This window comes from Clarias gariepinus, chromosome 25 (assembly GCF_024256425.1).
Source record: "Clarias gariepinus isolate MV-2021 ecotype Netherlands chromosome 25, CGAR_prim_01v2, whole genome shotgun sequence".
Classification (NCBI taxonomy): domain Eukaryota; kingdom Metazoa; phylum Chordata; class Actinopteri; order Siluriformes; family Clariidae; genus Clarias; species Clarias gariepinus.
Genome location: NC_071124.1, coordinates 16,488,896 through 16,515,364, shown reverse-complemented (window position 1 = coordinate 16,515,364; position 26,469 = coordinate 16,488,896). Strand labels below are relative to the sequence as shown.

Genomic DNA, 26,469 nt, shown 5'->3' with positions numbered 1-26,469 from the left:
ACAGAGGATACAGATCAGGAGATAAAAACACAGGGCAGACTAAAGGACTCTCAAGTACCGCTGCATCATTTTCTTCAGGTTTGAATGTCCCCAAATTGCCCGTAGTATGTGAATGCGCGTTTGAATGTTGAGAGATCCAGAGAGCCAGTGATGGTCGTAAAATGGGAATAAATATAATGGTCACCATTGGCCTCCACAGCCCCTAGTTGGGATACAGAGGTTCCTAGATGGATGGATGGATGGATATACACTGGATATACACTATATAGTATTTGGCCTAACCTGTTAATTATTGAATTCAGGTCTTTCAATCAGGGCGCGTATCCCCAGTGAAGACCGATCTTTATGCTTCAGCATACTAAGACATCTTGGACAATGCTAAGCTTCCAACTTTGTGGCAACAGTTTATGGAAGGCCCTTTTCTGTTTATGACTGTGCACCACTGGACAAAGCAAGGAGTATAAAGACATGGTTTGATGAGTTTGGTTTATAAAAACTTGACTGGCCCACACAAAGCCCTGACCTCAACCCCATCCAGCACCATCGGAATGTACCGGAACAGAGATTGTGAGCCAGGCCTTCTCGTCCAACATCAGTGTCTGACCTCATAAATGCTCTACAGAATGAATGGGCACGAATTCCCACATAAACACACTAAAATCTTGTGTTCCACCCTAGAAGAGTGGAAACTGTTATAGTTAAAAACGATGTGTGTACAGTATATTCGCTCGGATACAACGTCTTTGAAATAATTTTGTCCACATTATATAAAATGTACGAGCATGGGTTTTTTTTCCTGGTCGTAACCACGTGACTTCATATGACGCTGCCGGGGGGGACAACGTGATGCACGATCAGGTAAAGCGCGCGCGACATTTCACCTGCTCGCTAACACATTGCGGCTTTGTAAAGCCTGCGTGGGCGAGTCCAAATCCGACTGCAGAGGTAGAAGCGGCGCGCTCTTAAGCTACATCATTTGCCCATACATGATTTTAACATTTTTTTCATAACTCTATCGTTTATTTGTACTCTCGAAGAACAACCATAATGCGAAACATTTTAAATATTGAGTGAATTATTTATAATTAGAGCGCGTTGCGACAAATGGTACAACCTACGTTTAGGGAAATGGTACGTCCTCTATCTCTGGTCGCGAGCCTCGACTACCAACGGCACGGTTACATCAATGCTGTGAGGCGCTTTATCTGTTAAGAGAGGACTCTCCGCACCGCGGCTGTTGCTATTAAAATCACAACCGGAAAGCTAAGCTAAGCGAAGGAGGATGGAGAGACGGAACGAAGCCATGAAGGAGTGAATCCCGCTGCTACCTGTGTTAAACAGCTGACACGGCAATGACGGAGGATGTGAGAAAGGAATATGATGAAGCCTCATAGCTGTGAGAGGAGGAAAAGAAATACAAACCGGCGTCTTTACCCACAAAATGGCTCCGAAAACGCCTTCAGTTTTTGTTACACTAGGATTTACGTAGGACAAGAAGTCTAAACGGGGTATTTCTGCTCAACATGTCTTCCTGTACAGTACCAGTACCATACCGGTACATCGACCTTCATTTTCCGGATATACTGTACAAGGCTGCAGCGTGGCCTGCTTAACACAGACTTTATTTATGATAAGGTGAACTCCTCCAACACCTGCTCTGAATATTCATCATTCACCCTAATTCATTAACCCTATTTAAGTACCTGTTTATCCCCTTCTCCCATTTCTGTCCTGCCCTTCTACAGATTTTTAGAAACATTTAATCGGACTCAAAGACTGATCTCAAAACTTCATCAAATGCATCTACTATTTCATCATATGTCATGATAGCCTCTGTGTTATTTTTGGCAAGCACATTAATTATTCAGCAGACTATGTATTAGTTCTGAAGTTTCATCCTGGAAAGCCTCAGATCCTTCCAAACCACCATGAAGGAGGTGTGCCGGATTTGCGCCCGTGAGCTATGCGGAAACCAGCGCCGCTGGATCTTCCACCCAGCAGCCAAGCTACAGGTGCTGCTGGCTCACGCTCTGGGCCACGAGCTGCGCCGGGATGGCCGCGGAGAGTTCATCTGCAGCAAGTGTGCCTTCATGCTTGAGCGTATGTATCGCTTTGACACCGTGGTTGCACGTGTGGAGGCTCTTTCCATAGAGCGATTGCACAAGCTTCTGTTGGAGAAACACCGCCTGCGACAGTGCATCAGCGGGATGTATCACAAGCACAACAAAGACGCGGCGTCTGGGGAGAAGGGCTGCATGGTGGATATGTCGAGCCTACATGATGCCAAGTACTGTGCTCTGGTTGAGGAGGACTTAATGTATTCAGTTTACGAGTCGTGGGCAGAGGACGAGGAGCAGACCTTGGAGTGTACCCATAATCCACAGTGTCATGGGTCGGACATGTCCTCGCTCTGGCACCGGTCAAGAAGATGCAGAGGATGTAGCTCGCTCCGTGTACCTGACTCGGACTATGAGGCGGTGTGCAAAGTACCCAGGAAGTTGGCACGTAGCACTTCCTGCGGCCCTTCCACACGCTACTCGGAGAGTACATTAACAACGACGGCATCGACAACTCTTGTTCCGGATAGTCAGAAAACAGCAAGGGCATCATCTGACAGTGACAAGACTTTGGGAGGGAGGCCCAGCTCTAGCAACTCAGCAGAGTCCCTTACATCTACCATGGGCGCAGCACCCCCCATTGGAGATGGGAGGGAAGAGCAGAACTGGGACTCTGTCTTAGAGCAGCACTTGGAACGCAATCTAGACAATGCGAATGCAGCCAGCAAACTGCGGCTAGCTCTGTGTTTGGTTCAGAACTTTGTGTACAAACCTATACGTGTTCCTCATGGAAGTAGACTGCCTGTTTTAATCAAATCTGGGTGTGTGGATGCAGATATTAAGCTAGGCAACCCAGAACAACCCCCGAGGTCCCCCACGGAGATGCCAGGACCACCAAGAATTCGGCTGAGCTTGGCGATGGAGTTGGTTGATTTGGAGGCGATGTGGAATGATGTATATGCGGAGTACTTGCCTTTCTGCTTAAAGAAAGTTGAAAAGAAGGTGAAGTGGTGACTTGGTTCATGAAGAACGCTTGTCTTTCTTTGGATACCTAAATGACCCATAAATACAGGATTAGATAAAAATCAGAGAGATATGATAATTAAAGACCTGTATTAGGGTACATAACAATGAAGATTATAATCTTGTATGGTAGCAAATGTGAATCTACTACAGACAAGTTTACATTCATATATAAAGAAAGGTAAGGGGTACTTGTTGAATTCTGATAGTGAAAGCTCAAGATATCTCGTCATATAACACCAAAAAACTACAACAATTATACTTTATTAATTACATTTTCACGAAAACCTTTTTTATTTTTAAAAGTAATATAGTCAAAAGTATTTACTCTTAGTAAACTTTTATTTGTTAATTTATGTTTTTATTTACTTTACATTTTTTGTATTAAAGAAAAGGGTTGAAAATCTTAATCATTGGAATAATATACACATTTTTAATAATAACACAACATGGCAAATATTTTGTCATAGCACTTTGTCAAAGTACTGGCTTTCAGGTTGACTAGGGAAAAACATTTACATGTTATATACAGAATAGTGCTAATATTCATGTTATAGGGCAGTGGTGGCTCAAACGTTTGAAGCTCTGGGTTACTGATCGGAAGGTCAGGGATTCAAGCCTCAGCACTGTCAAGTTGCCATTGTTGAGCCCTGGAGCAAGGCCTTTAATCCTATCGTGCCCTTACCCCAGATTTCTCACTGGGACATGCAGAACAATAATTTAACTGTGTTGTAAGGTATATGTGATAAAATAAGATAAAGATTCACTTATTTACCTTCACGTCTGATTGGCTGGTCGTCAGGCCAGGCAACGCTACATTAACAAACGTATGGTGTAAGAAAGATTTATTGCGTTACGCAATGAGTGTTAAAATCTATTTAGCTGCCATTAAGGACGGTGTACAGTACGTAGCTTGCGGGCCCCCTGAGGATGCCTTCATCAATACATCATCAATCACACTTTATTGGGTGTGTAAATCTACCTAACTGTTACTGACAAATTAGAGCTGATGCTTCCTCTGTAGATAAAGAAGGAAGTGTAGTGGAAAGATCGGGCTTCATACAGGTTGTCAATGTGGCTTCCAAGTAGACCTTATTTTGAAGATGTTTGATTGAAGATGAGTTGAATCTGAAGCATTGAAGTAAGGAAAATGAAAAATGTTGAGGTTTTGAAAAAAATGGAACTTAGCGTTTTTTCTTTGTTTTAATTACACTATCACCGTCTAGTGTAAAATAAGTAATATTAACACTGTCATGACTTGAATGACTAGGAAGTTATAGAAGCAGGAAGTGGCAACTCTGATTTGCACCTCAGGAAGCTCTCTGTCCTTCAGTGGTGAATAAAGCTAGCTCTCATCCTCCATTTTACGGTGCTCTTTGCCCTTTTTGCAGTTGTTCAGCCCAAGCTAGGGCACTTTTATTTAAATAGGTTAAAGTGGCGGAAGTGGCATCACCACTGACCTAATTGTCTCACAGACTGCTGGAGGCAAAACACACACAGACACACGCACATGCAAGTAAGCACACAGATTCAGAGTCTGATCAGGTTTGTTGCTATATAGAGAATAACTGAGGCTTTTATAGGAGTGAGTTATGCACTAGAACCCGGTTCAATCTTACATTTGTAGAGAAGGGCAGCACTCTGTATGTATGTATTTAAATGTGGGTTAGCAGAGAACAGCTGCATCAATAAAGGCTGTATGAGTGGTGTGGTGTAATGGGTGTGTGTATGTGTCTTTGTTGCAGTCTCTGATTGAAGAGCAGCAGTCTCAGCTGAACCAGTATGAATCTGCAGCTGGCCAGTGTGTGGGTGAACTGCAGAAGGCTCAGCTACAGGTTCAGTCGCTCCAGAATAAGATCCAGGATAGTGAAACCAGCAGTAAGGTACTAAAACATTGGACTGACCATTTTAAAAGTCTAAAAAAGAGAAATCATGCTGGAAAAATACACCCACCATTATGAAAGATCTGCATAATCTTATGTCTGTATGGGTTAAGCATTCAGAGCTGTATTATTTCTCTAATGTACATTCGGAATGCACGGATCCATTTTTTGTTTTACATCTATTTAGTTAGACCAATGCTTGTGGTTTTCCTCGACAGTTTCCAACTCTGCTTTCTATAATTGATCTATTAATAAGGTACATTTAGAAAAAATTGGGATCACCTGGGCTGGATTAGAGTTTGAATAAATCCTACAGAGCTTGGCGAAGTGTGTAATGTTTTTTGTGTCATGCAGTGCACAGTGTTTTTCAGCTCATTGTTTTTAGGTTTTTTCTTTAATGTGTCACCCATCTTTGTATATATATTTCAGGACTGAGTTAAAGAATTTACAATATTGAAATGTTGACTTTGGATTTTGCTTTCAGAAGCTGCAGGAGAAGCTGGGTGGAATGGAGACTGAACTGCGTTCTATCAGACAGGCGGCTCAGAATCAGGAAAAGACCATCCAGACCCTCACCGAAAGTCTTAATACTAAAGAGACAGAGGTACACATGCACACGCACATGCGGAAGCTCTGAGGTTAAATTTCACATTTAAATTGGACTTCACAAATAAACTAATAGGTGTGAAAACAATAATGCCTGATCTCACTAATGCTCTTAGAGCTGAATGAAGACTAATCCATACCATCTCAAAATACAGCCCGGAAAGCCTTCCCAGAGGAAAAGGAAGTTTTTAAAGACAAAAACTGTATTTTCTTAAAGGGTGCCAATAATTCTGCAGGTGCATGTCCTAATACAGAAAAGTTCACATGCGCTTTAGCTGACTAATGCATAAAAATGTACAAGTCAAACCTGTCTCGTTAGCACAAGCATGATCATCAGAATGCAAAGCATGATGTAAATTTCATATTCGTTTTGTGTGTGTGTGTATGTGTGTGTGTGTGTGTATGTGTGTGTGTGTGTGTGTTTGAGTGTAGACACAAGAGTTATACCAGGTTATAGAAGGACAGAATGCCACCCTGTGTAAGCTCAGAGAAATGGCCCATCGCAATCAGCTTCAACATTCACAGGTAAGTGTATTTCTAATTCTTTCTTTATTTATTTATTTTCTAACTTCTTTTTTTTTATAAAAAAAAGAAGTTAGAAAGATAAGCTGATATTTATATTAAATTTTTCAACCTCACCTCTTCTCTCTGCCTTTAGGTTATAGAAGGAGGTGACCTGCAGGGTGAGGTGGTGGCACTCCAGAGCTCTCTTTTCTGCTGCCAGCTGGAGCTGGAGGCCAGTCAGCGTACACAGAGACAGAACCAGAGGGTGGCTGAAGACCTGGCACATTCCCGTGACCGTCTGCACAGTGACCTCGAGGCGGCACTGCAGCACAGAGAGACCACCGAAAAGTACAACCAGGTAGGGACCAACATTACTAACAAGACTATATAGAAATGCTTTAGAGCAGCATGATAACTGTCTTTATGTCTATGTGTGTGTGTTGCAGGATTTGTGCAGCACAGTGCAGCAGCTGCGTTCAGAGCTACAGGTGAAGGAAGCCCAGCTGAAGGAGAGTGAGGCTGATAAACACGCTGAGCTTTTAGCCAAAGACAAAATCATCTCAGAGTTGCAGTATTCACTAAGGGAGAAGGAGAGAATGATGAAGGTTAGCAGATTTTTTGCTTTAATTCAGCCAGTGTTCAAACAAGGCCGAACTGCCCTGTGATCTTGCACCTCCAGGGTCGAGAGTTTGATTGAGTCTGGTGCGTTGAGGTTGCACGTTTTTAGCGTGCTTAGTGGGTTTCTTCAGGCCTCCTGAGACCCTGAACAATATATAAGCAGTATAGAGAAAAAAACAAATGAATAGATGACCCCATAAGTATCTTTCACATAACCTTTTTTTTCTCCTTAATTAAACTACAGCAATACCACAGCATTAAAAATGTTTGTGTATCTATGGCAGGAGTACTCAGAGCTGCTGGACCAGCCTGCTGAGACCGGCCGCCCCCGAGACACCCTGGTTGAGAAATTAAAGAGTCGCATTCGTGACCGGGACAAAGCTCTGGAGGTATTGCATTTACACTGCACATAAGCATCTATTTATGTATGTATGTGTTTGTCTTGTTATATTTTTCACTCAGATCCTATGTACATTCTGTATATATGGCACAGATGGTGCGTCTAAGTGTGTGTTGTGTGCCTTCTTAGCGCTCTATAGATGAGAAGTTCCGCTGCTTGGAGGAGAAGGAGTCTGAGGTGCGGAAGCTGCAATTAGCAATCCGGGAGAAGGAGCGAGACCTCGAAAGACTGCGCTGTATTTTGACCAACAACGAGGAGACAATCACGGTCTGCCTGTTTTTTTTTTTGTTTTTTTTTCTTTTTTTTTCCCCCAACAGTTTAGATGCTGACACAGCTAGGAATATTAGAAATATAGGGTTAATATGTGTTTGTGTATGAGCGCAGAGTCTGGACGGTCTAATGCGCAGTAAGGAGCTCGAGTTGGAGCAGACTCAGGATGCATGTCGGAAGCTGCAGTGGCTCAAAAAGCAGTGCGATGAGAAACAGATAGCTGCTTTGAGTGAGAGAGACAACATCATCGCACAGCTGCACACTACACTGCACACACGCAGCAAAGAGACAGAGGTACACATACATTCTCAATTCTGCTGATTTATCATAGTGAGTGTAAGATATGTTTGAAATAAACCAGATAAACCTGTTTTTTTTCCTGGCTTTACCTTACTGGTCCAACCAGTAACACATCATAAGCCTTGTGTAAAAGAACAGCTGTGCCAACAAATGTGTAAACTGTAATTCTAATAACTGTAACATCGTATACAAAGTAGTAGCCCTATGTCATGTGAACACTGTATTTTTCAGAAAACTGAAACATATCATTTATTCGAATTACAATACTTTTGGTTTTAAATTTCGTGTGCATATTCATATTAAAGGACCTGACGGCAGCGCTGATGGCTAAGCTTTCCCCCTGCCCTAATGAGGTGGTGGAGGAGCTGAAGTCACGTCTTGCTCTAAAAGAGCGGCTTTTCCAAGAGGTGCTGTCTGAGCGCAGCAGGCAGACTCAGGAGCACCACACACTGATCCAGGACCTGCTCAATACAATCAGCTCCAGAGACCAGTACATAAAGGTAAATCCAAACAATGAACACAACTACAGCGATTATACGGTTATATCTCACTTTCTGAGATTTGCTTGGGTGTTTTTGATTGGTAAATTATTATTATTATTTTTTGCGTTTTGAGGAAAAGGAGGCCATGTCCCTTTTACTGTGACTGATGGGTACAGAGAATTGGCCTCTATAGAAATGTTTGGACTGTTGTATGGCACTGTAATTGGATACAGGCACACCTATATTGATTCTCTCGCATTTTCCTCTTTGCTATCGTTCAGTTTCGCTTTGACAGTATTCCAATGTGTGACTGATCTTTCAATACTTCAGGAGAGCGGCGAGAGGTTGAGGCAGGTGATAGTAGAGCGGACCGGGCAGCTACAGGAGATGCGCAGGCAGCTCTCATCACGTGAACAGGAGTTGAGTGTAGTGACACGGGAAAGGGAGCGGGAGAGAGAAAGACGAGCTCCACTGGCCATGGAGATGGAAAGACTTCAGAGTATACTGAGAGAGAAAGAAAGCCTTATACAAGTAAGAGATGTTCACATGCTGATCAGCCATAACAGTATTACTATATGATTGACTATGGCTGATTATATAAAGATACACACCACCACATTTACCATCACACTGTGATTGAACTTGTTGTGTAGGATCTGATGCAGAGCCAAGAAGAGGCACAGGCAACCTCCAGATCATCAACAACAACACTGAGTATGGTCACTTTTGTTTACATTTTTGTTAAGAATGAAAGCAAGTAATGTACAGTATGTATGTTTGTGGTTTGAACAGGATCAGGGGAAGGCAGCTCAGACCTGGAGATGCAGGCGGTTAAAGAGGAGCTTCAAATCGCCCTGAGGAAACAAAGAGAGACGGAGGTACTGTACACACACACACACACACACCCTGTTAATTAAAAATACTGGTTACTTTCCCCTCTGTTTAACCACCCTCTCTTCTGTGTTCACAGCGGGAGCTTTTGGACTTAAGATCTGCTTTGACCAAAAAGCCTGAAAATCGCATCATCACTGACCCCCAGGTAGCCAACGGGAATAACGACACATTTGTAACACTGAGTATAATGATTGTCTTTCAGTTGATGGACACTATTTGAAGCATTCTGATATTTTATTATTATTATTATTGTTATTTTTTTTATTAATAGTTATAGCTAGTAGAAAGTCAGCAATTGTTTTATAAATTGGTTTTGGCATGGTTGTCTATGAATAAGGATAAATGATGTTGTTGCTCTAGCATGTGATTTAATGTGACTTCGACTCTACAGAGTGCTCTGGAGCAGTTGGTGTCAGAGTACCAGCAGCTCAACCAGGCTCTGAGATCTGAGAAGAAGCTCTACCAAAACCTGAACCACATGCAGTCCACAGGAGACAGGTACATAGTACAGTTTTAGCACTGGTACAGGACTAGGTCAGTTTTTATTTCCAAATGTAAATAAATTTAATGTGTTACAATTATAACAAACTTTTATTGCATCATGTATTTCAGCGATCCAAAGACCACACATTACATTAAATATATTGTTTATTTAGCATGAAAATATATAACCAAAAGGAAATTATATATAACCATATGCAGTCTCCTATTGTACATAGACACTACTTTGCAGTTTGAAATGCATTTAGCATGAATATCTTTAATAATGTTTTGTTGCTTAAGCAGTGCGAAGAAGACACAGGTACTGCACATGGAACTGGACACGGTTCAGGCGCTGCGCGGGCAGCTGGAAGAGGTCCTGAGCAGGACCCGAGACACAGCTCTGGCACTGGACAGGGCAGCTAAGGCCCACGCTGATTATGGAGGTGGGCCACAGCAGAGTTTGGGCTGTACATTACAAAAGGCCTCCGGGCCAGCAGGGGGCAATGTTTTTAGTGCTACATGAAAGAGTGGGCCTGAAACAAGCACATTTGACCCCCCAAAAAAACAAACACTTCTTCTAACAGCAGAATGTACTAACAGTGTGTTTATTGTGGACACACAAAGTGGCAAGGCAAACAAATTGAACTTTTTAGTTTATTTCTATTGTGTGTGTAGGTTTTATACATATTTCTTTATACGTGTTTGCATTTTATGATTTTGGGGTGCTCTTGTCCGTTTTGCCATTGCTGTGTATTGCTGTTGTTGTTTTCATGTTCCCTTGTAAAGTGCTGCTATCTGCATAGTCTGCCTCATTCTCTCTCTTTTTTTTCAGTTTTTCATCATTTATGCACATAAGCGCAGATATGCCTAATATATATTTTAGAGCTTTACGCCTGGTTCGCTAAGTTATTATTGTTCTTATTGCCTGAACTTGGGTTAGGGCTTTCAGTGTGGGTTTTGCCTCATTGTCATATTAATTTGCTCCTTTTGAATAACATATGCAAATGTAAAATGCAGTAACTGGTTAGTAGCAATGATTAACTGGTAGTTGTGGCATCCTGCATGGTATCCTATGCTTAAAATAATCTTTGTCACTGCTGCTGTTTAATCATGGTGCCAAATGGGATTTTGACTTGTAGATTTATATACAGAAGATCAAACAAATGCAGGTCATGTTTATGTACATCACAGTAAAGGAAATAAATGTAAACCAGCTTACATGGTCAGAATTGGTTTTTGTATTTTCTTTTTTTTTTTTGACAACTTTAATCATTAGAATTGTAAGTCATATAGTTGGTATTTAAGGAATAAAACATGACAAGGTGTGCTGTAATAGGAATTCCAATAACTGCCATTCCCAAAGTTTTTTATTCCTCTTAAACCATAGCATTTTGCCAAAAGCGAATCGTTTGTATTTATCAAAGTATGACCGCTTTTAATTTAAATCAGGTTACAGTTAAGTTTATTGTTTTATAACAACACCAACCTCTCTCTCTCTCTTTTTTATTTTTTTTATTTTTTTTATCTGTCTTGGAGTTAAAAAGACAAAAATACAGTGCTCTTTGTCCTAAACATTCTCCTGCACATATTGTACCTCTGACTGTTACAGTATAAGCACCTGACACTTGAAACTCTTTTAAAACATGCAAAATAAACATCTCAGCCGAGAAAACAACACCGGATCAACAATTCAAAATTCACCATTCTGTTCACCTGAATTAGCCGTTATTGTACGGATCATAGTATATTAGAAAGAGCACATTCATTTTACACATGAGATTTAAATTACAGTCGGCATTACTGTCAGGGCTACTGTTACAGAAAATTAGTCAGCACCTTTTGACCAATCCAATTCCCAGAATTCAACAGTGCTGTGGTATAATTCATAGTAAAGAACAAACACATATGGAGCGATTTCACCCAAGGTAAGTATAAGAAATCTACACGTTCATTTATTGATCTTATAATTTTTAACATAGCCCAATGGCCCACAATCCATAAACATGACTTTAATTTGTTAATCAATTCAAGCATTGTCCTCCAGTGTTCATGGACGCATGCTACCCGCTAACTGTGCATGCTAATGTTTGCATGCTTCTTACATCACAGTGAAGGTGGATATAAAAAAATGCATAATAAAAAAAACATCATTTACTTCTATATTAGCACTCAGATAAATTAAAAAACTGCACTGTTTTCTTTGTTAATGTTCCCACAGTGGCATAAGCATATAATACAGTGCGCGCGCACACACACACACACATACACAATGACTTCACTATAAAGTGCCATGGTCTGAGGCATTGCAAGAGCTATCCATATATATATTATATATAAAACCACAGCATTATGACCACTGACAACGATGATCATTATCATACATCAGCAAACTGGTGACAGCATCAAGGGCACCCAAGGATCACTCATGCCCCCTGGGAACAAAGGCTAGTCTGTCTGGTCAAATCCCACAGAAAGGCCAATGTAGCATTGCCAAAATAGTCAATGCTGACCATGATAGAAAGGCACCAGAACACCTAGTGTACCACAGCCCAAATAAAGAGCCCAAGGCGGTTGATCCAGCTTCCAAACTCCCGAGACCCCAATCCAGTCTAGCATGCGCACGATGCACCAGGCAAACAAGTCCAATCAATGGAGGCTACCTTCCACACCACTAACCACTATTGTCTTGTTACCAGACACCATAGCACGCCGCTAAAGGTCCTCCACACCCCAAGGGGCCAAAGCTACCCAATGGCACAACTGGACCACAAAAAGGAAATGTCTTAATGTTATGGCAACTTGGTGTATGGTATATTGGCTACATCTTGGCTAAATAATGGACCAATGTAGTTTTCACTGTATAAATATTGCACCCTTAGACTAAACTAATTACTTAACCCAGTTGTAACTCTGTAAAAAAAATACAGCAAAATAAATTAGAGAACCAAATGCACTGTCAGTTGAGATCATTATGACCTATTTTTACATCAAATCATCCTAATGGCATGACTAATCCCTTTTATACAACCTCTTGTGACGATATATCATAGATGATATCATAGATATAGTAAAACTGACCAGTTTTTAGGTCAGCGTGAAAACATCTCTCCCTCTTAGCCAATACCCATGCAGGCAAGTTCGTTAAGAGTCCATAAAATGGAGCGGTTTATAATGATTCACTCAGTCTGCTAAAGCTACTGGCCTAAAATGGAATCCCGGCTTATATAACTTGTCTTGGACTTATGTAACTTGCTCTCATACTTTCTGTATGTGTGTTTATGTGTTTCATAGCTGAGGGATCCTTTCAAGGAACATTTACACTAAGCAACTTTTTTATTTTATTTTTAATATGAACTGACGAGCTTGTTTTTCAATTTGTTTGCCTTGTCTGTGCCTAAGAGAGGAAGAGGGAGGGTGTTTGTGTGTGTGTGAGAGAGAGAGAGAGAGGAAGACATGGGCAGGACTTGGGGATAGTTGGCTCAGTGCTTCCTGACAGACTTTTCCACTTTAGTCTTGTTCAAAAAAAGACCAAGGAAACAAGAAAAACCTTCGGAAAACGCATTGAGTAAACAAAAACTTCGTCATTTTGAGGCTTGAGGAACGAGGTATTCAAAAAGAGGGAAGGTTGAAGGAAGAACAGACATACTGTAGTATTTGAAAGGAAAGGACTTCTGGAGGGAAAAAAAACAACGAAATTCCTTCCTTTATTTTTAAATTGCATTCTTGTCTTTAGAGTTCAGCACAGATGAGGATGAGGACGAGATCGATGATGATGATGATGTTGATGAAGAAGATGAAGATGACGGCAGCAGCAGTGAAGAATTCACTGACAGTATAGAAGAAGACGTTAAACCGAACACTGAGAGTCTGGCCAGCACAGAGGTAAAGAAAAACATATCCTGGTGAAAACAGTGTTTGTGCTTCACATCTGGTAAAAGAATTCTAGTGTTTCTAGCTAGCCTGTAAACTTTGATTCTTATTCTGACATCTGAAAAACTGGATGTGTTTTGAACGAATACTTTTTTTTAACTTCACTGATTTCATATTGTTAATTCCAGGGAAGTGGAACAATGTTAGCAAGCCCTTCCAGGTTCCAGGCATTTTTACACTCATAGCTACATACCATTCCTATTAATCCCAATCTAGTTACTCATTAATGCATAGTAGGTACTAAATAAAATGCAGTAACCTGGAACATGGTTTCTAGAGTCTAACGGGCAACTAGTGAAAGTTTTTTTTGAACGAAATAGAATGAAATACACTTTTTTTATTCTATTTTGTTCCTAATGCATGGGGTTTAATATGATGTTGGCTCACCCTTTGTAACTATAAAAGCTTCATCTTTTCTGCTAAGGATTTCCACAAGGTTTAGAAGTGTGTTCATGGGAATGTTTGACCATTCTTCCAGAAGCGCATTTGTGAGGTCAGACACTGATGTTGGACGAGAGGGCCTAGCTTGCAGTTTTCACTCTAATTCATCCTAAAGGTTGCCAACATCATATTAAACCCTGTGGATTAAGAATGAGATGTTACTCAAATTTGTATGCATATGAAGGCAGGCAAGCAAATACTGAATGCTGTTGTGCAATAGAAATATAGTGTATGTCTTTATTGCTGTAAATGTAAATGTAATGCTGATGTTAATTCACATGCTGTGATGTCACCATGAAAAAAGGGGTGTGGTTTAATTGGATGACATTATGCTTGTCTGTTCATGTAGCAGGTGTCAGGGCTACTAATACAATCCATACAATCATTTACTTCAAAAAAGTATCAGTGCTTCTGCATCTTGTGTAATTCTAGTGTTAGCTTCACTCCTTGTAAAAGAACTGTTTACGGAAATCAGTCTGAATGGCTAAAGTAGACCAAATTTCTTTTCTCTGTCAGGTTGTGAAGAAGGAGAATGTCTATTATAAATAAGACCGCACATCTTGCTGCGAGACTTGTTTAGGCGAAACCCGAACAAGTTTTTAAACAGGCCATCTTTTGCTTAATTAGAGCGCACTTAGAGATGGAGAGTGGAATCTTGTTCTCTGTATCCTTGTGGCAGAATGCTGGGGTGTCTGAAGGACCAGTGAGCAGGAGAATATCCCAGGAGGCCATGAGGGGAGGATGTCAGGATGAAGTGAAGCGAAAGAAGAAGGAAGAGAGAGAGACAGGAGAAGGAAAAAGCCAGTCCAGTCAGGCTGGCTGTTCCTCACTCTCTCGGGGCAGGTAATTCCAGTCAAAACACTCTCTCACTTTGTAAACACTGCTTTAATTTGTTTTACAATACTGATAAATACCTAATAATCGGTATAATTCACGTGAGGTGTTTCTCAATCAGATCAAACCTGCAAGAGGAAAACAACGAGCTGGAATTGAATGGAAGTGGGTCTGGATCCAGACAGGATTCCGTATCCGGGTGCGGACTGGGAACAGAAAGTAATGTATCTGTGAAGTGCAGAAGGTGGGAGCAAAGTGAAACAGACAGGCTGAATCCTCATGACCAGCAACTAACTCAGATGCTCATTGAGGAAGAAGAGGACGAAGAAGATGAAGAAGAGAGGGAGGAGGTGGAGGAGGACATTCGAGCCTCTAGGGGAAAGCGTTGCCTCCCGAATGTGACTCTGAGAGAGGGAGCGGTGAAGAGGAGATGTAACAGACCTCACTCTCTGGATCTTGGAGTTCTACTAACTCATAAAGCTCAGAGTGAATCTAAAGCACAGGTAAACCATCAATGTCATGGCTTTTTTATTCTGTCTAATAACAGACCAAAAACTGTTTAATAACTGTTATTACAGTAAATCTATGTTTATTTAAGTTATCTAAATTATTTCTGTGATTAGGGAAATGACAAGGCTGAATGTGTGTGTTTGTGTGATGCAGGAGACTGAGGGAGAACGTGGCGGTTCTGCAGGGTTCTGGCAGCATGTCGAGGCAGGACTACGTGAGCAAGCGGAGCGCCTTCGTAGTGACCTGGCGCTGAGCCGCCAAGAAAGCCGAGAGCTTCAGGAGAGATTGATGGTGTCGGAGGCCACTGTACATGCACAGGCTGACCAGCTCAAGGAGTACAGAGAACTGCTGAGTATGTATGCACACACACACACACACACATTAGTTTGTATTGTAGCTATTTAATTCTATGCCTATACCTTAACCTAACCTTACCCAATTATCAAAAGAAATACAGTCATGTGTAAAAGTTAGTATCCCATCTATACTAACATCATAAAAATCATCTGTTCATAGCGAGTTTTAGTATTAGGCAAATACACCTTCAGATTGACTATTTATTTTACAAAAATTAAGACACAAAAAAAACATGTGGGCAACACTAAATCCCCCTTTACTGCTGCCAGTCGAAGCAATCGTTTCTGCATATCAATCTGGAAACCCTACAGAGAAAGATTATTCACAAGTGGAAAGCAATTATGAAAGTTGCCAAGCTTCCCAGTATTAGACATCCCAGCACATTCACCCCAAGGTCAGACCCTGACAAGGCCAGTGTACAGGAGTGCTAGAAGAAATACAAAAAAAACGCTAAAAAGAACTACATTTTTTGACTAAATAAGTAAGATTTATTTGTGATTGCCAGGAGAATGTCTATTCTATCTAAAAAGAACATGGGAAGCACAACTGAGGTTCAGGAAACAAACCACACGCTTTTTTGGAACAATGTCCTATGAACAGATGAGATCAATGTGGAGTTGTTTGGCTGTAATCCCCAGCACCATGTTTTGTCGTAAAAGCATTTCAGCAGAATCACAGCAAGCACAGCATTGGAGGGGTGGATAGTTCAGGCTTGTTTTAAAAACGATCGCTTCAAACTAGTGCTGCTTAAAGTGGATCTACAAGCTATTGATCTATTGGGTATTTAGAAGAATGCGAAAAAAGTCCCTAAGCCTAGTATTCTTCTAGTTCTTCCAGTATTGCCTACATGTTTTATTTTTTTTTTGGCTTTTGAAAGAAAATTCCACCAGGAGTGCTTTGTAATATGAATGAGGGCTCACAACAAAATGTGTTCTTGTAACCCTTTTTTTTTTTTGTAAAGTATTCAGTTAATGGTATAAATTATAAAACAGTAAATAAATTAGCATAGAAAGTAATATAAATGTATGCCCAATTTTTACTTAAGTGTTCTTATATGGATTAAAATTCATACCAGTAAGTGTTTTAGTCCCCCTTAAGTTTATATTGTGGGAACAATTCTAATTGGGTAGGTTTCTCTGTAAGCAGCATTGTGGAATCAAATTTCTGTATTGGATTATAATTTTTCTCAAAAGGAAAATATGGCTTGTGTTCTGAATAATTATAAAATATTTTTTTGTCTCTGCTTCTCTATTACTCATAGCGGAGAGTGCGGTGCAGCAGGACAGTAAGCAGGTGCAGGTGGATCTGCAGGATCTGGGCTATGAGACCAGCGGCCGCAGTGAGAATGAGGCCGAGAGAGAAGACACAAGTAGTCCTGGTATGCTATTGAGAGCTCAGCTGACTAACATACAAAACTACGAATTATAATAATTATTCACACTTAAAGACATTTAATCAGATATCCACCAATAGTGCACCTTTAAATACCACTATAACTATCCAACCAACTACTACATAACAATATAATAACTAACTTTTTCCACATAGTAATTGCTTCTAAGGCATTTCAAATTGCACTAACGAGAACTACACGGCTAATTACAGTAGCTTGTGACACTACTTACAGCCTACATTGAGCACTAACTTTCCATAGCATGGTATTTAGAATTCAACCCGGAATTTGTAAGATTAGATTATATTCTAAAGCAGAATAAGTATAAAATAAAATAATAAATATAAAAAATAATTCTTGTAGTTTTCTCAGGACATTTTATTACTTCTGTGGTTTATTCTCTAGACCTTTTAGGTACATAGTAGTGGTAAAAAGTTAAACATACTTTCACCCCTGGTAATTACACTAATTGACCAGTTCTGCCAGTCAAGGCTAATTAGTTCTGCCAGTCACAGTAGGATTTGTGTTAGTGGAGCAAATTAACTGGTTAAATAAAGAAACTAATTATAATAGTGTTTGTGAAACTGTTGTATAAAAGGTCGTGCTGTTGTGCTGAATATCAGCATGGCTGTGCAGTCTTTGTCTGTGAGTCCAAGCACAACAGAACTCCCTTTTTATGTGATATTGCTTTAATATATTCTTGCACCTAAAATCTGAATGTGTTTGTGTGTCGTGCAGAGCTTGATGATGTGGAACTGTGCAACTCTCTCTCCCGGCCGTCATATGGCAGTGTCGGGAATTCTTGGCGTCAGCATGGTGACAGTTCCCAGCCAAACGACTTGTTGGTGCAGGACCTCCGTGCACAGCTCTCCCGCTGTCACAAAGTGATCCGTGGACTGCAAATCCGCGTGCGCTCACTCTCCGCTACCTCTGACTACGCTTCCAGCCTTGAACGCACACCACGCAAGGTACAGTCCATGTTCACTTATCGTTCACTAGGAAAACTATAAACATACTGCAAAAAACATGGTTTAAAAACAGAACTAAATAAATTAATGGGCAGTCACATGCATCCAGGATCTCTATTTATATCAGCAGGCAAAGGGTGAAGGTTTTCAGATTGTCTTTCCTATACTTGGACCTTCTTCTCTGCTAGGTGAACTGGGCCTTTCAAGAATCTCCTGCCCACAGTGGTCTGGAGGATGACGAGGGCTGGCACTCGGATGGGCCAGCCCTTGGACCCCCGAAGTCCAACAGAGAGCTGCAGGAGCTGGTGTCACGTGTGGCATTACTGGAGAACCAACTCCGCACCAGCAAACTGGAAGAAAAAAGAGGGACAGAGGAAGGGAAGAGTGCTACATGGCCTGGGTAAAGGAAAAAAATGGAAAAAAGTTCATACTGTTACATGATGCTCATTTGATCTTTACCTTAGCTTTTATACTTAAATATGGACTGGTTTTCAGATCATTAATCAGTCTTCAAGGTTATTGGATATCTTGCTTTTCTTATACTTTCACAAATCCAAATACATTTTAAAAACCCTTTTTATAATTGAGTAGCCTTCTCATAATATGGTTGTTGTAATGTTTTAAGTGAAATTTTTTTTTTTGTCAGTTCTTCATCTGACTTTTGTATCCGCTACAGAAAATACAACACACTGATCCAGGCTCAGGCACGGGAGTTGTCACACTTGCGACAGAGGATGCGCGAGGGACGAGGAATCTGCCACATCCTCACGCAGCACCTCGGCGACACCACCAAGGCGTTCGAAGAACTGCTCCGGGCCAACGATATCGATTATTACATGGGGCAGAGCTTCCGAGAACAGCTTTCCCAGAATTCCTCACTCACGCAGAGAATCAGCATAAAGCTCAGTGGACGTGAGTACAAAACACACACATTTATAACAAAATGGACTCAAATACAGTGTAGATTTAGCTTTAAGTAAACTGTAGCAACAGGATAAGGCTCAGCTGTGCTGTCAGTAAAAAAAAAATATTCTAGACAAACACACACTGAATCAAAGTGTGAATGGCTTTACTTATTGAAGATGTGTAATAATTATTATATTGTACGTAGTACATAAATGTTGTCTTCCCCTCTGATTCATTTCACAGGAGATCGGTCAGAAGTGCAGGACGACAAAATGGGCCATGAACTATTAGCCTTAAGGTAATTCTTCATCTTCTGGGCTGTCATTACATATAACTTTTTTCATGGAGTGATAATATTAAAAGCATCAAAGTGACACACTCATTGTGTGACGGCAGAAACATTTTTATTCTTTTTGTCGCCACTAATAACATATTATATTTCATAATTTCTGTATGTGTGTGTGTGCAGGTTGAGTAAGGAGCTCCAGCAAAAGGACAAGATAATCGAGTCTCTCCACACAAAGCTGCAGCAACGCCCTGACACGCCCTCCAGCAGCCACGCCCCCTCCGAGACAACAGACCAATCTGACCGCACTTCCTTTGTGTCAGATGAAAGGGCTTCGATAAACGAGGATCTGGAACTTTGTTCTGAGGTGGATGCTGCTAGCGAATATGCCCAGGAGGAACCTGCTCCTAGGTCAAATGATACAGGCATGTGAACTCGCACATTAACACACACACATGAACCTGAATACAGTTACGTGAAAGTACAGACATGGAGTAAAGAATCATTTTTAATAAAAATCTTAACAATACAATAACAATATTTAGTTGTTATGACAAGAATTGCGTGACAGTTTTAGAACAAGTTTACATTTTTCACTGGTGTAAAAGCTAAGTATTGTTGTGGGACTTAGGATACATACATTTGCATAAACACACATAATGCACACTCACTGAGAATGAATCCCATCTCAATTCATGTCTAAATCACCCCTCCGCTTTCTTTCAGACCGCACGTCCATCCTCCCTGTCCCTCCCTCTATTCAGTCCCCTATCTCCCCCTACAGGCCAAAGGAGAGTAAAGCAGGTAGGCAGGGTCAGTCCACAGAATCATGTCTGAGTGCTCATATTTAGCAGTGCGGTTTTCTTTTTCCCACATACATCTCACCCTCCTCCACCCACCTCTAGGTGCGTATTCTGCTCCCTTGTATGGTTCTTTGCCCTTGGCTCGGACCCACCCCTGGTCCAACTCCTCAAATAACTTACTCTCTGACCCATTGCCCTATTTTGGGCCAATGACAGCAGACCAGCACCAGCAGGGTCTGCGCAGAGCACCGGTCCGAAGTGAGCACACAGCTTGTGTGTGTGTGTGTGTGTGTGTGTGTACGCATGTGTATTTTGCTGCATTGTAATTATTGGCTCCCTTTTATACTTCCATTTATACAGTAAATGCATTTACGCTCATCACTTTTATCTTTTGCGAACACGTAAAAGATCACACATTCAAGTACTCTCACATTCAAAATCTTTCACTTGAACATAAAAATGACATTCAACACGTTTCAGATTATGGTATCGCATACATTAAGAAGAGTGCCTTTGCACAGAAGTGAGTCTCATTCATATACATTCACAAAAAATGCTCCCACTTTTGCTTTTTTTATCTTCTTATACACAAAAATGCTTTTACATTCTCTCACATTCACCAGTTGTGCCTCTTACACGTACAACATCACAAATACAGTATAAAAAAATAAGAGACATTATACAAAAAATGCACACATTCCTAGATATTTCTCAGAGGTGCTTAAAAACCTCTCAGGTTCATTTAAAGCTTTCACATTTGCACAAAATGTTCTCGTAAAAATATGTAAAGCCCTCAGTTTTACATGTAAAGCTCCTTAATTTGCATAAAGCGCTCTCATATTTATATAAAGCTCTTAAATACTATATAATGTATACATTGTATACATGCATATAAACCATAAGAAGCTTTCATATTTGTATAAATGCTCTCAAAATGCTTTCACATTTCTATAAAGGTCTCATTTAGTTATATACAGCTTCTATATTTACACATATTTACGCATTCACATTTATAGAAATCTTTTGCATTCGAACAGAACTCACATTTATATAATTTGCGCTCCTAAATACACTAGTGCTGCCTCTTACATTCACTACAATTGCTTTTAATATTTACATTAAATGTCGACACCTACATTTATAATGATGTGAAAGCTGTCTTGGGTGTTATCATCTAATTTTAAGCATCTTTGTCTGCTGAAATTAACGCTAGGACTAATGGCTAGCGATCAACAATCATAAAATCTATGAAGCAATGCCTGGTACTGAGGAAATGTTGCATCTTGAAATCTTAGTGCATTAGCTGGCCTGTTCTGGAGTAGAATTGAATCCTGAACCTGTTTTTGTTCTGTGTGTTGAAATCAGGTTTTAGTCTACCGCATTCACTGAGCAGCTATCCACTGATGAGCTCGACACTACCCGATCCCTCACATTACACCCAGCTATTGCATCATTCCTTACACCAGCCACAGAAATCTGACAGCAGCCTGGTAGGGAGCACCGCACCATGGGACATGGACAACATGGGTCAAGCAATCACAGGCTTCTCTGGAGCAACTAGTTACCAGACTGGGAACAGCCATTCGGGTAAGGCTTTTGCCTTTAGCTAACCTTTGAAGTGACACACTTATTCACACACAAAATAAAAAGAATGTGCATGTTAAAATCTGAGACCATGCCATGTTTGTTTGTGGTGTCAGGTGTGGACCTGATTGAGGAGCATCTGTGTGAGATCCGTACTCTGCGGCAACGTCTGGAGGACTCCATCAGGACCAACGAGAGACTGAGACAGCAGCTGGAGACTCGTCTGGCCAATGCATCCAGAGACGGAGGTGAGAGGAACGAAAGAATTCATATAAATCATGAAGAGCTTCTTTAAACCTGAATCTGGTTGATGTTAAAACATTGATGGAAATGTTTGATAGAAATGCTGTTTGTGAAGTAAACGTGCTGTTTTTTGTGATTAATCCTGTAAAACAATCTTCACTTTTAATAAAAGTAAAGATTTTTAGAATTAAAACAAAAGATTGTAATTGAAAATATTCCCATTAAATTATTAAAAAATATTTGAATTTGAGAGTCTAATAAAATATTCTGCCTAAAGATTTTATGATATAATATTTTATAATATAATTTAATATGAATAGAAATGTATAAACTTTTGACATACTTTTTGTTTATATCAGTATATACTGTAAGTAATGACATAAGTGTATAACTTTTTCTTGCGTCATAGAACATATAATTGCTAAGTCTTGATTGTCATACATAATGGTATTTTAATAAAGGAATAATAAAAGAGTGATAATAATAAGCTTAGCTAAAGTTAATGGTATGTTTAGTTGTCTCAGTAGGTTGGTTTGTTTCTTTCTATATTATAAACATATTTTACCCATATTTCTACTCAGTATTCAATGGATTAGTCTCTCTGAAGCACTATAGGATCATAATGATTTTATTAATTGTAAGTGAAAACTCGAAATAAACCTAATTAAGTTTGCTAAGTAGTTTTTATATTGAGCAATAAAATCATGACTATATAACCTATTTTTATTACTGATGCATGTCGAAACAACACTTATCAATATCATTCTTGCTCCAGAAACAATATAAAATGTAACAGTTTTCTATGAAAAGAAAAAAGCATTTTCTTTTCTCTATGTTCCACAGGAGCACCCACAAATATCTACATCCAAGGCCTGGACACTGTCACTCAGCTGTCCAATGAAATCCGAGTGCTGAAGGAGGAGAATCTGAGTCTTCAGTCCCGTCTGCAGGCAAGCAGAGGTGAGTCCACTCACGCGGGGAATTAATATTCAGAAGTACATGAGTTGTACACTTATCAGAGTACTGAGGATTACTTTTGTAATAGTAGACTGTAATCTCTATTTTGATGGATCAAATAGATAATAAATGATACAGAATAATAGTACACCTGATATTTAATCAGCGGACTAAATATTACCTATTCTAAATCTATAACAGATATGTATTTGTTTTACTTATATGATGATTATTTGTCCTGTAGACAACAGTAAGGAGGTGGCGCAGTTGCGTGAGGCGGTGGTGTCTGGACGGGCACGCCTGAAACAGGCGGAGTTAGAGGCAGAGCAGTGGAAGGAGGAGCTGAGGAGGCTTCAGACACACAACTGTGAGCAGAGTAAGCAGATTCAGCAGCTTCGGCAGGATAGGCAGAGCAACCAGGAGCACAACAACAGGTAAGCGTATCGATCATCGCTACACTTGTAGTAAGCTTCACCCAGTAGGTTTTACAATTATTTTTGTCTTAACACTTAATTTAAAGGGATAACAAGAATATACTGTACGTCTAGAGGTATTTGCATATATATGCATATGTCACATAGATGTGTTTGTATGTGTGTATGTTTGTGTAGGTTGCAGCATGAGGTCAGTCTGCTTCAGCAGCAGCTCTCTGAAAGCAGGCAGCTGTTGCACTCTCTGCAGTGTGAACTCCAGCTATATGATCGCGTGTGTGGCGGGAGCAAAGGCGTCCCCACAGGTGAGATACAGCTCCTGCATAGCAGAATTAAGATTCAATTGACCATTCTTTTTAGCTTTACTATAATAAATAATTACCAACACACATACCTCTGAATGATTAACCTGGGTTAAAAGTTTACTATGAACATAACAACTTAATCTGTGTTCAGGTTACCTCTCTGAGCTGCCGTACTCCTGCGCTCCAGCTGTGGGAGAACTGAACCAGTTGTTGGTGGAGGTCCGGGCTCTCCGAGCTCAGCTGGAGCGCAGCGTCCAGGAGAACAGCGCTCTGAGACTACAGTTGCAGAAACAGCTGGAGCAGCAGCTGTCCTCGGTTGGTCTGGAGCCGAGACCATCGTCCCTCATACCAGCGAGCCCGCTTCGGGACGCCCTCTACAGGAGGCAACTGCTGCACGGTGAGACCAGCGCTCTCTCAGATGCTGTGCTATGCAGTAAAGCATTGATTGAGCTCGTTGGAAATAATCCATGAATTGTACAAATACAGCATGTGATTTGTGTCATGTGTGATTTATTTGGACACACCAGCTGATCTCTAATACAATGTTAGTGCATGGAGTGTTAACAGGCTTGTGTGTGTGTTCCACAGACCCGTCTCCTTCTCCTCCAGTAAGGGACGTTGGTCCATTCCCTTCCGGTCCCCCATGTTCTCCTTATTCGGAGCTTGAGGAGAGTTCACTCACAGCTAACGGTGTGTGCATGCGAACAATTAACTACATAACAGTGTTATTATACTGATTAATAATAATTCTGATGGAATCTATGGATTTGGGCCAAATGAACATTTTTATTCAATAATATATAAATTATAAAACCCATAAAAAAGCTAAATAAAGCCATGGGTTGTCCTCAATGCTAATAGTGGAAATGCTGGTTTCGGTTTGGTTTTCACTTACGATTTCAGACACCTTGTACATAATTAGACACAGTTACTAGATACAGTACTGTGCAAATGTTTTAAGCCACCTTACTGTTCATTTCTACATATTTTGCTATCAAAGAACCAGATTTATAGTATTTTTAATGTAGTGTTGAAAAACAGTTCTCCAGGCTTCCTGGATGACTTTTTTTTTTACCTCTCCAGTCCCTGTACCTGACCAGTTTCAGAGTAATGTTTTTGTTTAGGCCACACTGTGAGCTCCTGATCATTCAAGCAGTGAAAAACATCTAATTTATGAAATTAACCAGTGAGAAACAGGTGCAGATCATCAGGCTGGTAATTAGTATACTGGTGATGCTGAATGCTGAGTGGTTGGAACAGACGAGAGGGGAAATGAGGTTGCTGCTGAGGTTGTTACATAAACAACTATTTTGTAATTGTATCTTTAGGCAACATTTGTTCTAATTTTTTAAATTTTAAAATCATACATGATGGAGAGCTCACTACTTTTGCACAGTACTCTATAATAGTCTGCGGGTGGTAATATTCCCTTTTGTGTATCAGTTTACAAAAGAATAATTCTTGCATATTTGATATTCGAATTTTAGATTGATGCAAAATGTAATGAGTATCGAGCACATTAAAAAAAAAAAAGCTTGAATAAAATGTTTGGAATTTCTTCACAGTTGTAGCTGAGTAGTTAATACTCAGCAGACTTTGTCAAAATAATAGAAACAAACTTCAAACACAACTTATACCTGTGACTAGACAGTTGTTTTAATAGGAAAACATGATTTGTCTAGAAAAAAAGATTCATGCTCCCTGTGCAAATCATATATAGGAATTCTTGTCAAGTATATTTAAGTATTGTCTATTTATCTTTCACTTAAACCTTTTTGGTTTAGACTCTTTGGAGCCTCACGGAGATTTGGAGGGCGATGCCCCAGACGGTTCATTCGCTAACCGAAACGGGCGCCACGCCATCGGGCACGTGGACGACTTCAGTGCTCTTCAGCAGCAGGTTATGGAGGGGAGAGGGCTGGTGCAGAGGATGGAGGCCACGCTGAATACCTGCCTCAACACTGCACTGATGGAGGTCAATACCGGAAAGGTCAGTGTGCAAAAACAATAATATTGTGTCCATGATTCATACAATGGAATACATTTTAAAGGACCCACTTACTACAATATTTAATCAGGAGCCTTGTGGTTTTTGGTTGTAAATGCATCATGCTTTCTATGCTCACCTTCTTAAAGAGCTGATTTAATAGAGTACGATATAATGATTATCTCTCTCATTACAAACTCTGCCTAATGTCCTAGGCTCTGGATTATGCCAGTCTGAAGACACTTTTAGCAAACACCAAGACACTGAGGCAGATTTTGGAAGAGGCCATGTCTCTGCTCAAGATGTTCTGGAGAGCGGCGCTTCCCAGCAGCGAATGCCCTGCCCAGTATCTTCAGAAAGTCAGTGCTTCTGCCTCCTTCAGAACAAGTTCACATCGCAGTTTTGCTTTTTGTATCATAGCATTAGTGTAAAGTGTAAACTACGAATGAGAAATTGTGCGTATGTGCAGGAGCAGTCGATGAAGGAAGAGATCCAGTCGCTGCGAATGAGGATAGCGGAGCAGGAAGAGGTTCTGCAGAACACCATACAGAGGCTGAGAAGCACCAGCCGCACTAAAGAGAGCATGGAGACCTTTATCGTCAGCCAATGTCAGTCACACCTGCATTACACTATACTGAGAAGTTACATTAATCACACAGTTGGCAAAATTAAGTGACATGAGACGTGTAAGGTGAGTGTGTGAGGTCCTCGCAACTAAATTCCGCTTTTTCTTACACGTTGCAGTGTCCAGGACTCGAGATGTCCTGAAAAAAGCCAGAGCCAATCTGGAGGTAAGCACTGAGCTTCATTGGTGTTTAACCTGTCTATACATCCCTGTGTGCATGAGAGACACTACAGTTGTTTGTCTTTGTGTCCTCATTTTGTGTCTCTTGCTCCTACTTTCTTGGACTCTCTCTCTCTTTCTCTCTCTCTTTCTGCTGAGTGAATCCAGAAGAACGAGCTCAGGATTTCTTCTTTAAGCTCCTCCTCTTCCTCCCTTTACCATGGTAACAG

At 40.5% G+C, this 26,469-nt stretch overlaps 1 protein-coding gene across 9 annotated transcripts in view; it reads left to right on the top strand.

Moving 5' to 3' along the window:
- The window catches only part of LOC128512845 (myomegalin-like), a 64,392-nt gene that overhangs the window by 33,836 nt on the left and 4,087 nt on the right, over positions 1–26,469 (top strand). The window contains exons 1-40 of one of the 9 annotated variants that reach the window (XM_053486300.1): positions 1,152–3,059; positions 4,826–4,963; positions 5,448–5,567; positions 6,002–6,094; positions 6,228–6,431; positions 6,520–6,678; positions 6,976–7,080; positions 7,221–7,358; positions 7,476–7,655; positions 7,967–8,161; positions 8,474–8,674; positions 8,797–8,857; positions 8,936–9,021; positions 9,114–9,182; positions 9,429–9,535; positions 9,824–9,963; positions 13,254–13,402; positions 14,571–14,734; positions 14,847–15,228; positions 15,389–15,587; positions 16,854–16,970; positions 17,724–17,953; positions 18,142–18,353; positions 18,630–18,865; positions 19,103–19,157; positions 19,329–19,570; positions 19,872–19,949; positions 20,051–20,206; positions 21,314–21,535; positions 21,649–21,780; positions 22,619–22,735; positions 22,977–23,166; positions 23,344–23,468; positions 23,620–23,865; positions 24,057–24,158; positions 25,253–25,458; positions 25,671–25,814; positions 25,925–26,063; positions 26,200–26,246; positions 26,408–26,462. In XM_053486300.1, coding sequence (XP_053342275.1) covers positions 1,929–3,059; positions 4,826–4,963; positions 5,448–5,567; positions 6,002–6,094; positions 6,228–6,431; positions 6,520–6,678; positions 6,976–7,080; positions 7,221–7,358; positions 7,476–7,655; positions 7,967–8,161; positions 8,474–8,674; positions 8,797–8,857; positions 8,936–9,021; positions 9,114–9,182; positions 9,429–9,535; positions 9,824–9,963; positions 13,254–13,402; positions 14,571–14,734; positions 14,847–15,228; positions 15,389–15,587; positions 16,854–16,970; positions 17,724–17,953; positions 18,142–18,353; positions 18,630–18,865; positions 19,103–19,157; positions 19,329–19,570; positions 19,872–19,949; positions 20,051–20,206; positions 21,314–21,535; positions 21,649–21,780; positions 22,619–22,735; positions 22,977–23,166; positions 23,344–23,468; positions 23,620–23,865; positions 24,057–24,158; positions 25,253–25,458; positions 25,671–25,814; positions 25,925–26,063; positions 26,200–26,246; positions 26,408–26,462 — 7,072 coding nt within the window. In that variant the 5' untranslated portion in view covers positions 1,152–1,928. Of the gene's footprint in view, positions 1–1,151; positions 3,060–4,825; positions 4,964–5,447; positions 5,568–6,001; positions 6,095–6,227; positions 6,432–6,519; positions 6,679–6,975; positions 7,081–7,220; positions 7,359–7,475; positions 7,656–7,966; positions 8,162–8,473; positions 8,675–8,796; positions 8,858–8,935; positions 9,022–9,113; positions 9,183–9,428; positions 9,536–9,820; positions 9,964–13,253; positions 13,403–14,570; positions 14,735–14,846; positions 15,229–15,388; positions 15,588–16,853; positions 16,971–17,723; positions 17,954–18,141; positions 18,354–18,629; positions 18,866–19,102; positions 19,158–19,328; positions 19,571–19,871; positions 19,959–20,050; positions 20,207–21,313; positions 21,536–21,648; positions 21,781–22,618; positions 22,736–22,976; positions 23,167–23,343; positions 23,469–23,619; positions 23,866–24,056; positions 24,159–25,252; positions 25,459–25,670; positions 25,815–25,924; positions 26,064–26,199; positions 26,247–26,407; positions 26,463–26,469 lie in introns of those variants that run through there. The other 8 variants (XM_053486293.1, XM_053486294.1, XM_053486292.1 and 5 more) reach the window with 8 other exon arrangements.